We start from the raw sequence: 15,437 nt of genomic DNA on the forward strand, positions 1-15,437 counted from the left end.
CCAGGGAAATAAAGACAAATCAGTCAGTGGCTCCTTTTTGAGTGATTCATACATAATCTATCAGTGGAAATAAGTGTATAAGCAAATAACTCTATTTCAATATATGCTTTAACGGAATTAAAGAGTTATAAAAACATTCTGCCTGGAATAGATAAGGTGATCAGTGAAAGTGAAAAGAAGAGACATTTGACATGGGGTTTTGGAGGATGAGTAGGAGTTTGCCAGGTTTGGAACTCTAGATCCAGTGGGTTTTACCCCAGGGCAAGTCCTCATTTTCTCAGTGTACATTATTGCAGAGGGCTCTTAACCCATCTCCTGCTTTCCCGCCCTCTACCACTGTCCCTTTGGCCATCAGCAGTCTGTCAGAATAACGTATCTCAAAAAACTGGGGGGGGGGGGGGCGCTGCGGAATTCCCTGGAGGTCCAGTGGTTAGGACTCTGTGCTTTCACTGCTGAGGGCCTGGGTTCAATCTCTGGTCAGGGAACTAAGATCCCACAAGCCGCCCGGCGTGACCAAAAAAAAAAAAAAAAAAAATTTCTCCATGATATTCCCTAGCTCAAGAACCTACAGTGAACCTCGAATTACCATATCCAATGTAAACTCAGGAATCTTTGCTAAAAGACCCCACCCCTCTGCTCCCAGATCCTTAATGGTATTTTTTCTGCTCTGCTATCACATATGCTGTTTCCACAGCCTACAGCATCACCACCACTACCCACCCCCACTTCCTTTCCCTCCAGAAATCCCCTCAGGACCCATCCCACTCCAATCACTCTGCTGGGAGCACTATGCCAGCAGATGACCTGTTAGGACAGTCACTCTTCTCTTGGAGAAGCCTCATCCAACCTTGCAACGGGCTATGGGGAGGGAGTCTGTTCCCCACAGAGCCATGTGACCTCAGATAGGGCATTCCACCTTTCTGGGCCTCAGTTTCCTCATCTGGGCTCCAAGGAAACTTCCCACCTTCCCAAACTTCTGGGATCCAATCAAGCCATTACTCGTGTATTATTCAGAAATCTTGTCTGCCTCTAATACAGCCTAGAACCTGAGAGTAATACAAAAGCAGTCCCTAAGCACCCAAAAGGGATGCATTCATTTGACAGGCTCAGCAGAGATCAGCTACTTTACTTACGAGCAAATTCCTCGGGACCCTGCTTGGAACCAAGCTCACTCTTAATTTAGAGACAATCCTAACGAGGGCGCTTATCCGGCTTTCTGACCCACAGCCTTCAAAGAGCCACCAATTAGACATCCAAATGCTGCTGGATGCAGATAGCTTGACGACGATTAAAAGTGACAGCTGACAGGGCTTCCCTGGTGGCGCAGTGGTTGAGAGTCCGCCTGCCGATGCAGGGGACGCAGGTTCGTGACCCGGTCCGGGAGGATCCCACATGCCACGGAGCGGCTGGACCCGTGAGCCGTGGCCGCTGTGCCTGAGCGTCCGGAGCCTGTGCTCCGCCACGGGAGAGGCCACAGCAGTGAGAGGCCCGCACACCGCAAAAAAATTTAAAAAATAAAAATAAATAAATAAAAGTGACAGCTGACAGTCTCCCAAGGAGGAGAAAAGGTGCCACACCCAACAGCGACAGGAGAAGGGGCCACTCAGCAGAGGACGTGGTTCCGCACACCTCTGCCGGCCCCGCAGGGCAGGCCCCACACCAGAGAGAGAGAGCACTGACCCTGAGCTGTCAAGAAAAGGTTAAATTATTTTCAGCGCGCTGCATGTAAGAGGGGAGGTCAGTGTGTATATAAAGTCTCATTAAAAATCATGAAAGCGGGCTTCCCTGGTGGCCCAGTGGTTGAGAATCCGCCTGCCAATGCAGGGCACATGGGTTCGAGCCCTGGTCCAGGAAGATCCCACATGCCGCAGAGCAACTAAGCCCGTGTGCCACAACTACTGAGCCTGTGCTCTAGAGCCCGCGAGCCACAACTACTGAAGCCCGCGCGCCTAGAGCCCGTGCTCCTCAACAAGAGAAGCCACCGCAATGAGAAGCCCGCACACGAGAGTAGCCCCTGCTCACCGCAACTAGAGAAAAGCCCGCGCACAGCAACTTAGACCCAAAGCAGCCAAACATAAATAAATAAAATAAATAATTTTTTTTTTAAATCCCGAAAGCTCAGCTCAAATGGCATCCCTTGCCTGAAGCCTGTCACCCACAGGGGCCTCAGCCACCCCATCCCCCAGCCTTACTTCCCATTATCCCCAACGTTGGAGCCTCCCGGAGCATTTGCATTTCTAGAACCTTCCATTCTTTCCATATCCATCTTCAGTTCTTTCCATAGCCATCTTCACTATGTCTGTTCCCTCTGCTTAGAAAGCCTCCCTATGCTGCCCCCTAGCCACTCACTTAGGTCTCCCTCCACGTTGGAATGTCTCTCTTTCTCAAAGGTCATGGAACCCTCTTTGTTCTGGAACCCTGTGCTGAGCCGCCCTCGAGAGCAAGAGAGCAACGTGTGCTCCAGGAGGACAAAGCCTGTGTCCTCCAGGTGTTGGAAAGGTCACCATGCTTCCCCCCGCACCCAGGCTGCCCCCTCCCAACACACCACCAGAGGCTTCCTCTGTGGCTCACACATTTGCAGAGAGGGGAACGACGCTTTCCCGTCCAAGGGGACACGCCAAGGGGGTGTGTTCCCCTCCCCGCACAGGCCCCAAAAGGAAGGAGAGGAAGGAATGGGACCTGCCTCCTCCGGGCCACCTCGGAGAGGCCCCCACCGCCTCCCAGCGGCCGGACACTCACGGAACATGGTCATGAACTGCTTAGGGTTGAGGTTCCAGTAGCCCCAGTTTGTCCGGTAGCCGTGCAGCGTGGCGTACTCCTCGTGGTTGTACGCAGGTTCTGTCCCGAAGGTGTCGATGACCCGGATGCGGCACCTGTCCGCCCCCCCCCAGGATCAGGAACCAGGGTCACCAACCTCCCTGTGTCTCCCTGGGCTAGGACTGTGCCAGCCATGGGCTCTGTAACCGGAAGGTGGCTGGTCAGGATAGCGTGATGTGTGGTCAGGGCTTGGGCTCAGACACTAGCTGGCTGTGTGACCACGGGCCAGTGCCTTAACCTCTCTGGGTCAGCTTCCCCATCGGTGAAATGGGGATAACTGTCTCAGGGTCTTAGTGATACACCTGAACCAGGGACCACTAACTCAGAAACTGTTCGTTTTTACAGCTGCCCCGAGGGAGCCTAGAAGGGGAGGCCCAGCCTGGAATGGGATCCCTCCCCACCGCCCCAGGGGTCACTTGTACGGTTTCTACTTTCCTGGGCGGGGAGTCCACAGTCCCTCTGCTCAGGAGCCTTACACCCGCAGGATGTGCCTGGGTTAACGGGCCCATCGTGTCTCAAAGTCTCCTGCAAGCGTGGCCACTTCAGGTGGGCCTCCCGGCCGGCGGAGGCTCTGTCCCACCCTTTGGCCCACTGAGGCTGCGCTGTCAATGGGCCAAAGCCCAGAACCTCTCCCTCCATCTGGGTCACCCCGGAGTGGACACCTGAAGAAAACCGCTGAGACCCAGACGCGCCTACAAGGAGTTCCCTCGCCCAGAGTCCTTGCCGGTGACCCAGAATTGTCCAGACTGCTGAGGTCGGCACTCCTCCCCCGGAAGAGGCGGGGATGGCAGGAAGAGGCCCCCAGTGCATGGAGAACATGGATTAATGATAAAAGCAATAACGCTGCCTGTCACTTTTCTTTTCCCTAATAAAATCATGTGGGATAGTCAATGAGACGAGAGCAAACGTAATAAATAGCAGGGCTCTCTGTGCTAAATTAAACCCCGGACCCGGCTGGCTGCAGAGAGACAGAGCTATGGCACTGGCCTTCCTCCTGCCCTGGAGGGGGTGGGGTGGAGGAGGGAGTGGGGAGGGGGCTGCTGGCTCCCCACACACAGATGTCACGCCTCATTACCTGTCTCCTTCCCCTCCACCACTCCCTGCAATTCCTCTGCCCCCTCCATCTGGGTCAGCTCTGACCCTGCCCCCCAGCCTGCCCAGCAGCAGAGGGGCCTGGATCGCCTGGCTGTGGTTTATTAATTGTCATCTGAGTCAGCCTGAGTCAGGAGGCAGAGCTGTCAGAGAAGGAAGGCAGTGGGGGAGGGGGAGCCTTCTCTCCACCGCGGAACCTGGGAAAGTGCAGTCGCCCACCTTGGGGACCAGCCGGCAGCCAGGCCCCGGGGGCTGCCATGGGCCATCACCACCATCCCGCTACCCTCTCACCGGTACTTCTTGAAGGAGAGTCCCATGTGCTGCTTCATCTGCTGCAGGCCGTGGTAGTCGGTGTAGATGAGGTCGAAAGGCAGGGGCATGGTGAGCGGGCAGTTCCCCCGGCCTGGCGGCACCCCTAAGTTACTGAGAGAAGAACCCTTCAGAGTCTGAGCCCCGAGAGGGACCCACAGACAGCAAAAACCCCTCTTCCCAAACAGGCTTGCGTTGGGGGCACCTGGAGCCCACCCTGGTTCCCATAGCCCAGAATAAGTGGCGGGGAGAACACTGTAAAGGAAAGTGAGGTCAGTGCGTGAATCCTGGCGAACTCTTGGAGAGGAAGCAAACGGGGCAGCCATGTACGGTTGTATAGGTTTTTCACTGCACAAGAGACTCCAACGAGGGGCAAATGGGACTGAGATCCAGCCCCGGCTAGCTTGCCAAGACTGTACCTGGCCTGGGCTACCTGCCAGAAGGAAGGGGCACCTTCTGTTAATTTGCACAAACGTGATCCCTGCAGGGCTGTGTCCACCCAGAGGGGGCACCTTTACCCAATGTTCACAAAGTGCCATAAACACCCGCCGAGGTCCTCAGCACAGCTTCAGCATTTGTTAGGAGCTGAAGGGTCCCCAAACCTGTGCCCCAGACGATATAATCCCACTCTGCTGACTGGCTCCCGGCCCACGGAGATGCCTAGCCTTGCCCCACAGGCCGACCCTGCCTGCTGGGCCACTTACTCGCAGGCTTTCATATGGGAACAGGGCTGCCACTGGTGACCCAGGGTGGAGACTTTGGATCATCTCACTCGAGCCTGAAGGACACAGTCTCCCATCTGCCCAGTCCACCTCCCTGGAGACAGGCTCAAAGCCCCCCCCGCCCCCCCCGCCGGCCCTCACAGCGCGCGCGCGCGCGCGCGCACACACACCCCCTGCGGAGATGATGAGGCTTTTAGATCAATGACTCAGTAAGTCTGTACTGAGCGGCTGAGCCAGGCACGGAGTAGTGTCGGCCCCCAGGGAAGCCCCCCCACCCCGCAGCTGCCCACCTCCCCCATTCCCACCGCCCTTGGATTCGTGGTCCAGATGCTGGAAGGCAACCATGAGACCTCCCAGTGAGCCCCTTCAGGGATCCACATGGCAAAAGGCCAGTTATCATCAGTTCCCTGGGTCGCATCTCCGGCTCCTTGAGACAATTCAAGCCCTGTGGAAAAGGAGCACCTGGACGCCTCTGCACTATCTTGCTCACATTCAGCAAGACACCCACAGAGGCTCGGTAAACACTGTCCCCTGAGCAAACTGCCATGACGCGGCCTTTTCGGTGACGTTTATGATAACCTGATGACAAGGCCATGATGGAAAGATGTCAAGGGGAGCTTCGGGCGACGGGGAGCAAGGCATCAGGGGCTGGTCTGTGTCCGGCAGAGAAGGGCATGCCCTCCCCCAGCCAGTGCACCCAGCCTCACTCAGCTTCCCCACGCCGGCTCCCCCAGGGGTAGAACCTTTGCTGCTAAGTGGGGAGAGAGGAGTGCAAAAATCTTGTAACCATTTTCTCCCCATTTCTTACCTATAAACTTAAAAATGGCCAAGCACCCCCTCACCCCTGTCTCCACCCGTCCAACCCCCCAATGAGTCCCTCTTTCCAACCAGACGGTCACCCAGGATTCTCAAACCCAGGACTTCTAAGGCAGGGCGTGTTTCTTCAGCTTTTTTGCTGAAATACTCAGAAAGCAAAGGAGAATAAGTGCAGGACCCCAGGGGTCTGGAGCCATCACAGGAAACAGTTCCCACAACCTGGAGACCTCATGAAATATTTGGTGGTATTGTTAAGTGTCGAGCAGGTTTTCCATTTGCCTCTGTAGGATCCCTGTTTTCTTTGCAGTGGGGCTGTCTCTCACACCCCAAAGTCCTCCAGTCAGACGCAGCATCGTTTTTGTCCTGGGCTATAGAAGCTCCGGGTTTAGGACAGACCCTGGTCCCCCTCCCCACTTCCTCCACTCAATTGAGAACCACAAATAGAAAGACAAAGTGATGATTCCTCTTGCAGAAGTGAGGAAGGGGGTGGCTTCTCCTCCCTCATGGAATCTGGGTCTGGGAAAATTAAGACGATTCTGAAAATATAAACCGTAGGTGGGTCTAGTTGCTGCTACCTGCACCAGTCACATGCTTGATTTTCCCACACTGCCTTTCCAGCTTGTTGCCAAGCAACAATGTTGTCCCTCTGGGGCCATGGGTGGCGCCAACAAAGTCACGGGGGCTTCCTTTGGTTGCCTCAACCCTGACCACACCCCTGGCCCCAGCCCCAGACACCAGGGCCACTGAGAGGCCAGATGAGCAAGTCGCAGCCCTCTCCTGGGAAAATGACCCCACACTGACTTCCTAGAGCCTGTGTCGTCTCCCTCACCTTCGTGGCTGCCGTTTTGAACACGGGCACCATTCTACGTGCTCTCAACTCATCAATTCTTCAATTCCTTTCATCTGGGCAACTACCCTATGAGATCAGACCCATTCCCATCCTGCTCCCCTCTTTACAGATTAGGAAACAGAGAGGTTTAGTCATTTACCCAGGATCATACAGCCAGGAAGGTGTGGAGCTGGGATTGGAACCCAGGCAGTGGGCTCCAGCGCCCACACTCCCACCCACTGAGCTTTCCTCACCCTCCCCCCACCACCCCCCGCCAGAGCCACCAGGCATCAGACAGCACAACGGTGGGTCACTGGACCACAGTGACATCCTGAAATTGGAGCCCCGAGTTGCCAGCAGAGATTAGGCCCCAGTCCCAGTTTTGTTGCTAACTTTGGAGGGGCCATAAGCCTCTAGGGATTTCATAGTTCTCATCAGGAAAAGACAAATAAAAATGCCTACCTCACGGGGTTCCTGGTAGGCTCAAGGGGGGCAAGGAGAGTGAAAGTTCCCTTGAGTATTATTACTTTAGCCATCAGGTTCACCTTCTGAATTTCCGAGTCTGGCAACTCCTTACCCCATCCCCACCCCCAACACACACACCCCTCACTGAAGGTCCCGGTCATTTCTCAGCTAGAATCTTGAGATAATTTCCTCCCCATTCTGCCTCCCTCCTGTCTTGCCTTACTCTTTTCTAGAGAGATCTTTCCACGATGTCAACCTGGTCAGTCATCCCCTGGCCCCATCGGATCCTTTCCAGAGACTTCTCACCTCCTGCTCCTGGACTCAAACCTTGCCTCCTCCTCCAGGAAGCCCTCCTTGGGCCTCTGGTCACAGTGAGACGCCCTTCTCCCTCGATTCCCCTGCCCCAGCATCCCACTCCCCTCCCTACCATCCCTCTGCACTTCCCTGAGTCACCTCCTCACAACCGGGGCCCCTCCAGGGCAGGGCCAGGTTATCTTTGAAAGCCCAGAGCTGGGACAGGATCTGACCCAATAAGTATTGTTGTGTTCATGAACGAATTAACAAGGTAATGAACCAGGGGAACCCGCCCTCCCCCCACCCCTGGAAGAACTGGTTTAAAGGTTGAAAATATGGTCAAGAAAAGCATGTTAGGAGAGAGGGGGTGGGTGAGTGAGAGGGGCCCAGGGCGGACAGGCGGCCTCGCTGAGGGTTATTAGCTGAGTGGCGTCCTGGTCTGGACTGGACACAAGTGGCCCCACGGGTCCCAAAAGGACATCACAGTAGGAAGAAGAGGAGGAGAGACAAATTGGTCCAGAGACGGCAGGTCCCCTTCCCGGGAGGAGTTAACGAGGAGACCCACAGTCCCCCCAGCCCTAGAAAACAAAGATTTTCAATTTACGGTGACTTCACTGGAAATGTGTCTGAAGCTTCCTCATTACTCTTGTCACAAGGAATCTGAGCTTGTCCCGAGGAGAGCACAGAGGGTCAGCCGAAAGGACTAGGGGCTGTGGTTTTATCTTGTAATTTAAATTCACTTTTATGGGCAATTTTACTCTAAGTGGTTGGTTGGAGCAGTGACATGAATTGAAAAACGCTGTCTCCCAACAACCTTCAGACAAATGTGCCCGGGGAGGCTCAGCTGTACAATTCCAACCTTCCCTGCTGACTCCTCAAAAGGCCCCTGTCCGGACATTTTCCTAATTCCAACAAGTCAAGTTCACTTCTCTTCCGACTCTTAGCCCAGGGCTGTGTCGGGAGGGGCTCACAGAGCCTCCCCACCCCCATGGCCCTGGTGAGAGGGGGACAAGCAGCCTCTCAGCATGAAGGGACGTCAGATGCACCCACTTAGCCTCCCCTGCCCACCCACTACCACCCACAGCGCTTGGGAAGTTTCCACGGAATTGCCAAATTGGGTGGTTGGAATGAATTTCCAGATGTCCCCAGGCCACCTGAGTGGGAGTCTAAATACAGATGAAGGGGGTGGGGGCACGGAGTGATCTAGGGAAAAAGAGCCTTTCTACAGGCCACCTGGTCATCTGGTGCCGGTACCCACCCCAGATTAATCCACCCTTGAAAGCCAAGCTGTCAGGGGCAGTGGGGGATGGGGACTTAGGGTTTAACGGGGACCGGTTCCGTTTGGGGAGAGGAAGAGGCTCTGGAGGCGGATGGTGGGGATGGTTGCACCACTATGTGAACGCGCCTAACGCCACCGAACTGCACACGGTTAATTAAGATGGTGAATTTTACGTTGTATGTACTTCACTACAATTTTTTTTAAAGAGCCAAAACCAAACTGTCCACACTCACGGTGTCCGTGCCCAGACGCACAAGTGGACGCCCAGCACTCTGTCTCCCAAAGGCACCCGTGTCCCCATCTTCTCCAGGGCCCCCCACAATGTAGGGGCTCAGCAAATAGCCAGAGCAGAATGGCTGTTACTCTTTGCTAAAAGATCAAAAGGTGAATGGATAAATGGGACAAGGCAGAGGAAAAAATGTAATCTACGCCCCAAAGAAAAAAAAAACAAACAAAACCTCAGCTAGGAATCAATCTGCTGAGTTCTCCTCGGTGAAGAACATCCCTGGGCGTAAGCTCCAGCACGAACTTGCTGGGTGACCTTGCACAGACAGAATCGCTCTGGTGTCCACCTGCACTCCCACTCCATGATGCATGGACAAATCTCCAGCGTTCCTTCTAGGCTAAAAATTCTCCGGTTTTATTTCTCCCTGTGCCTTTGGTCTGTGGCTAGAAATAAACTCCCCAGGTAGCGCTCACATTCTGGAACAAACTATTCTCTCTCCCTCTCTGTCTTCTCTGTGTGGGATGGACCTAATTAAAAAAGAATCCTTACAAAGCGCTCAAAGATCTTTGCCTCCAGGCGCTAAGTGCCCGCGGGGAACTTCAGCTTCCCTGGATCCATCTCATTACTGGGAGCACCCCGCCTGCGCCTGCGCAGCCCAGGACCTTTGTCTCCTCTGGGGCCTGCTAGCCCTCTGACCCCGTCCGGTGCCCACCCCCTGGGCACTAAGGCATTGACCCCGTGTCTCTCTCTCACGGCCATCGTTAGTGCGGCTGCCGCCCCTTCCCCAGGGCGTGAGGACCACGGAGAAATAAATCCAGAAAGTTAACTGGGCTTCTAACGAGCTGCTTCAGCAGGTAGGTTCGGATCACTAACAAGGAAGGAATTAAATTCTCCTACAGGTTTTCCAACACTTTCTTCCCCAGCGTTCCCTCCTAGTAAGCAAGCTCAGGGATAAACATATGGCTGCTGCTCCCAGGAGAGCTGGATGAAACGAGACTCATTCTTCCAGCTCCCTGGGGGCCGCCGGGGAGGGGGGGGGGCCGGGAACACATCCCTCTAGGTGTGTCCCCGGCCTCCGTCCCCCATTTACATAACAATGCACGTGAATGCCGAGGGGGAATCAAAGCTTCTCTCATCCAAGCCAGGATTTCAGTGAAGGTGGCTCTCAGGCCCAGGCGCAGGTTAGGGTCACCGAAGCCCACGTTGGCTCTTGATGGCCAGGTGGGTCCCAGAGGTGCCACCTCTTCGCTCTGGGGTGGGGCCTGCCACTGGGATGTTGGTTTGCAGTTTTTCCGGGGATTCTCAGGTCCTAGAGGCTCTCGCTGTTCTATCCAGTTCCACAGACCTTTGTGCGGAACCAACCCATGGAGAAAACAAAGATGGGTGAGACTCTGCTCTCAATCCCACTGGCACAAGCCCTGTGGGGGACTTGGGTTAAAGGAAAGACACAGCCCTGGAGTGCCGCCACGAACCGTAGGGCAATCAGGCTCCGTTCCAGAACAGCCGAGGAAAGAACAGTCTGGCTCCCAAGATAAATCCTCTCTTGACCAGAGCCCTTTTACGATTTCAGGGAAGTCAGAAGGAGTGCTAGGGGTCATTTGTACCATGCTATGCTTCTGCCAGCTTCACTAGGAATAAAGGGAGTCAATCCCAGGCCGGCCCTGCCCCTGCTCTGAGCTCAGAGCAGTGGAGTTTTATCCCCCCTGTGGGGGGCACTTCAGTTCCTCCTCTCCAGCCACCATGGGACAAGACCTCCTCTTGCTCAGGACCCCACCTCTGTTTACAAGAACCCATGGCTCCTCAGATTTCAAGACGTACTGCTGCGTCCCTCCTGCCGCCCCCCGGAAGGAATCCCACCTCCTCACCCTTCCTTCAAAAGCCTTCAGAAGCCAGCCCTCCTCTTCATTCCTTCTCTGACTACCCCCAAGTTCTCCCCACCCGACTTGGGTTGCACGGACCTTTCCCGAGGGCCTGTGATTTCTTTTAAATCGCTCTTCCTTTGCAACCTCCCGGCGCCAATGTGGACCAGGCTGGAGCTGGAAAAGGCGCCTGGGCCACTATATCCGTGACGTCACACTTACGGGCCAAGGTCAAGGCTTAGGGGCCTTGACTTGCAAGAGACAGACTCCCACTCTTTGTGGCTCAGAGCAGCATGGCATGGGAGGTGCAGGGAGTCGTCCCTCCTGGATCCCAGGGCAGGGACCAGCGAGCCTCTGGGCCCCCAGCAGCAGAGGCCCTCATCTTCCTCGGTGTTTGGCTCCACCAAACATGATCCCGCTACGCGGATTTGAACGCTTCCTTGGAACCCAAGGAGGAAGAAGGCAAAAGAAGGGAGAGGCGGGAATTCCCTGGCGGTCCAGTGGTTAGGACTTCACGCTTCCATTGCAGGAGGCACAGGTTCGATCCCTGGTTGGGGAACTAAGATACTGCAAGCCACGTGGCACAGCCAAAAAAAAAAAACCAAATAAACAAACAAACCAGAAGGGAGAGGGGGATGCAGTGTTTTAGTGTAAATTAGTCATTTGCCTCTCATGCCTCCTCTGGGAATAGGTGGGGGAGAAAGAGTCACTGTGTACAGGGTCTGCTAAGTGCCAAGCAGATGCTGGAGGCAGCTCCTCCTCCCCTGTTCGAATTGAACAGTAAGATATTTCGAGCATCCAGAAAGTTACAGAAAATAATACAATGATATAATGAATAGCCGTGGGCCCACTTCCCAGCCCTGTCAAGTCCTAAGATTTTGCCATATTTGGTTCAAATCTCTTTGTTAAGGGCGGACACATCACAAATCCAGGGTGGCCTTCAGGGTGTTCTGGTCTCGTCCACTCTCCCCACACCTCCCGCCCCCTCCACCTCACTCCCAGCAGATGTTCATCCGTCCTACATCAAAGATAAAATCAAAAGCATCGGTGGGCATGCTCCAGTCCCTGCCTCCATCCCTGTAGCCCCATCGGTACCCCCACCACATCCTGCCCTCTTCTCCTTCCTCCCTGCAGCCATCCTCTTGGGCCGCCATGCACGATACTATCTTCCCTCCTGGGGCTTCAACTCCTCCTTCTTCTGGTTCCTTCACACCAGCATTTAAACATGCTTACAACTCTCCCATCTTGAAAAATCAACGTGCAAACCTCTGTTATGGGTTGAATTGTATTCTCCCTGGCCAAAGACGTTGAAGTCCTAACCCCAGTATGTGGGATGTGACTCATTTGGAAATGGTCTTTGCAGATGGTCAAGTTAAGGTGGGGTCATTGGTGCCTTCCCAAGAAGGGGAAATTGGACACAGAGACAGACACAAGAGAAGGAAGATGGTGTGAAGACACTGGGAGAAGACAGACATCTACAAGCCGAGGAAAGCCTGAGGCTCCCAGCATCTAGAAGAGGCATGGAACAGGCTTCCACCAGCCTCAGCGGGAACCAACCCCGCCGACACTTTGATTTCGGACTTCTGGCCTCCAGAACTGGAAGACAACAGTCCCCCAGTTTGTGGTACTTTGCTTCAGCAGCCCCAAGAACCGCACACACCATCGACGACTCCACTGTCCCCCCACTCCTCTTTCTCTCTCCTCCCGCTCACAGCTGAACTCCTTGGAGAAGAACCTCACTCGCTGCTGGTTTCCTCAGCAGCCCCCTCATTCCACAACCCACACATTTCTGGCTTCTGTCCCCACAACTCAACCAAAATGGCTCTTTCTAGGGTCAACAATGACGCCCATGTGACCAAATGCTTCGGACATTTTTCAGTCTCCTCCTTAGTTTTTGTGAGCATGTCACATCGTTGGCCACACCCTCCTTCTAGAAGCATCTTCTCCGTGGGTGCCCACTCCTTCTCAGTTCCTCTGCCAGCACCTCTCTCCCCAAGAAGCCTTTCAGAGTTGCTGTGTCTTAAGGCTTTGCTCTCAGGCCTTTTCCCCTACCATTTGGCAATTTTATTCACGCTTGTGTTCAGTTACCAGCAGCCGCCGAGATGCTGTCTCCATTCTGAGCCCCTGCGGCCCATCACTCAGCTGCCTCCACGTGGGCACCTCTAATTCAACATGTCTAAACCCCCATGTGCCCCCCCAAAACCAGCACTTTCCTCTTCTCTCCCCTCCCCCCAGTGGCTGCCTTAAGCTGGCTAGTTCAGGTCAGTTTGAGCCAGTCACAGACAGATCTGAATGGGTTCGAGCCCTGAGGCCTTCCCGGACTGGCTCCCCAGAGGGTTTACCGGCTGCAGCTTGGTCAAGCTGGGCTGAGCACAAGGGACAGGATGCGGTCCTTGCCTTCGTCATTCTCCGGGGACCCTCCCCAGTATTTCCCTTGAACACACACTGAACAAGCAAAAATGCCAGGAGACCAATTTCCACAGGGGCCGGGGCTACACAGCCGAGCTTCCCGTCCTCGTCCTCCTTGTTTAAACATTCTCCTCTGAAACTTTCATGATTTTCCAGTTAAGTCAACTAATTTTCTACTAAACCCAGTTTCAGTCATGGAAGGAGGGAGAGCTTGGTAATTTTTCCTCATGCCAATGTACGATTAACGATGCTTGAAATTATGCAAATAAAATGGATGAGCACAGCCGATTCTGGGCAGGCAGGAAGGGAAAGGCTTCACTTTAAAATGCCCACCGTGGATCCGCGCATCCATGAGGATGTCTCAGATGCAGCTGACGGGAGCTCTGGCTTCATCTCTCCTCCCGTCTCACGCGCAAGGCACGGGCGGGACGGTCTGACATGCCCAAGCTGCCGTCTGATCAGGGCCCATTGTCCCTGCACGCACCGCTCTCACCCCGGAAACAACTTGCAGCAGCAAAGCCAGATGCAGACTCTGCATTGCCCCAAACATCACTCCAGTGAGTCGGTTAATTAAAACACCAAAACACGAGGAGCAGAGAAAAGCGGCTCATCCGTCCAGCCTTGTTGTTGCGTCAGTGGCCAAGACATCTGCCGTGAACATCTGTGAATAAACTACAACAAATGTACAGGCGGTGTCTCTGTCCTGCTGTCTTCCCCACGCGGGGCATTTTGTCAGCCCAGGGAGAGGTTCTATGGCAGGAGCCAAGCTGCGACTCTCAGAATTTGGATTATCTTCACATCCCGTTGACCTGTTTTCACATTACCCTGGTGCCACCTGCACGGAACAGCTCCACAAGGCTGGGAGATGCGGCCCCCGGATGATCCGACCTCCCGCAGAACCCATGGCAGTGCCATGCCTGTATTCAACGGTATCTCTGCCCACAGCCCCTCTGTAGGTTCAGATGGCCACCATCTTGTTATGGGTTGCATTGTGCACCCCCCGCCAATCGTATTTTGGAGTCCTGACCCCCAAAACCTCAGAATGTGACCTTATTTGGAGGTAGAGCTTTTACAAAGGTGACCAAGTTGAAATAAGGTCATTAGTGTAGGTCCTGATCCGATATGACTGGTGTCCTTATAAGAAGGGGAAAATTGGACTCAGACACATACACAGAGAGAATGCCATGTACGGATAAAGGCGAAGACGGAGGTGATGCTTCCACAAGCCAACCAACGCCAAAGATCACCAACAACCGCCAGAAGTAATGGGAGAGGCCTGAGACAGATCCTCCTTCACACCCTCAGGGCCAACCAACCCTGCCAACACCTTGACCTCGGACTTCCGGCCTCCAGAACTAGGAGACAATACACTTCTGTTGTTTAACACCCCCCCTCCCAGTCTGTGGTACTTTTGTTATGGCAACTTTAGCAAACTAAACCACATCTGTATTTTAATCTCCACTCGAGGAAAGGCCTGCATTCATGCAGTGTCCGGGTGGTCCCAGCAAAGCATCAGTTTGAGGAGCTCACAGCCCCAGCCGACAGCTGTCGCCAGGAAAAGGTACATCCAGGAAAGCACGTGGCATGAAGCACATTCCAGGGCAGAGGTCCCCACGGACGTCCTGCGTGGGCCGCGAGAGGCCCCGCTACCTGGGCCACCTCCAAGGAGTACCTGCCTGGCCTGCCCCCCCACTTGACCCCGACCCTGCAACCAGGGGTAACGTTGGTGCTTTTGAGTGTGCAGAATCCACACATCTTTAAGGCGCTGAGCCCTTACCCCAGGCCCTAATCCTGCTCCTCGGGACCGTGTACACATTCTACAATGTCCTAACCCCACAGCTATCCTGCTACCCAGACTGGGCAGGGGGGCGTTGAAAAGCCACAGCCTCAACTCTTCTACTTCCCAACCGTCACTGCTCGTGTTAGATCATAGATTGCCTGGGGGAGCTTTGAAGACTCGTACCCGGCGCCAGCCCAGATCAATTAAATCAGACACATCAAGAGTGGGCCCAAAGGTCAGTCTATTTCTAAGGCAGTTTGGCTACAGCCAGGGTTAAGAATTCCCACCTGAAACAAATTCCAACACAGCGGGCGCTGTTAATGTTACAGATATAAGTGTGCTATGTCTCCTGGGGAAGGTGGTTCTCTTCTTTTAAATTTTTATGCGTTTAGTTGTTTTAAATTGTACCTGCTAACAGATTTAGACAGAGCCTTCCTGAGACTGTTTCCTGAGGTGACGGAGCTGTTTACACAGTTCTGCCCTGTCTGAGCAAGAGTCTTTGGTTGCACCGACACCCCACAGGGAGCCAAGGGCAGAGCT

The 15,437-nt window shown here is 54.4% G+C and overlaps 1 protein-coding gene across 1 annotated transcript in view; it reads right to left on the reverse strand.

Moving 5' to 3' along the window:
* MGAT5B (alpha-1,6-mannosylglycoprotein 6-beta-N-acetylglucosaminyltransferase B) overlaps positions 1–15,437 on the reverse strand; it is a 68,765-nt gene that overhangs the window by 19,197 nt on the left and 34,131 nt on the right. Inside the window, exons 9-10 of the mRNA XM_059048821.2 lie at positions 4,201–4,332; positions 2,740–2,873 (exon numbers count right to left, since the gene is read on the reverse strand). Of these exons, the coding sequence (XP_058904804.1) occupies positions 2,740–2,873; positions 4,201–4,332 (266 nt within the window). The remainder of the gene's footprint in view (positions 1–2,739; positions 2,874–4,200; positions 4,333–15,437) is intronic.

Source organism: Kogia breviceps, chromosome 19 (genome assembly GCF_026419965.1).
Source record: "Kogia breviceps isolate mKogBre1 chromosome 19, mKogBre1 haplotype 1, whole genome shotgun sequence".
NCBI classification, from domain to species: domain Eukaryota; kingdom Metazoa; phylum Chordata; class Mammalia; order Artiodactyla; family Physeteridae; genus Kogia; species Kogia breviceps.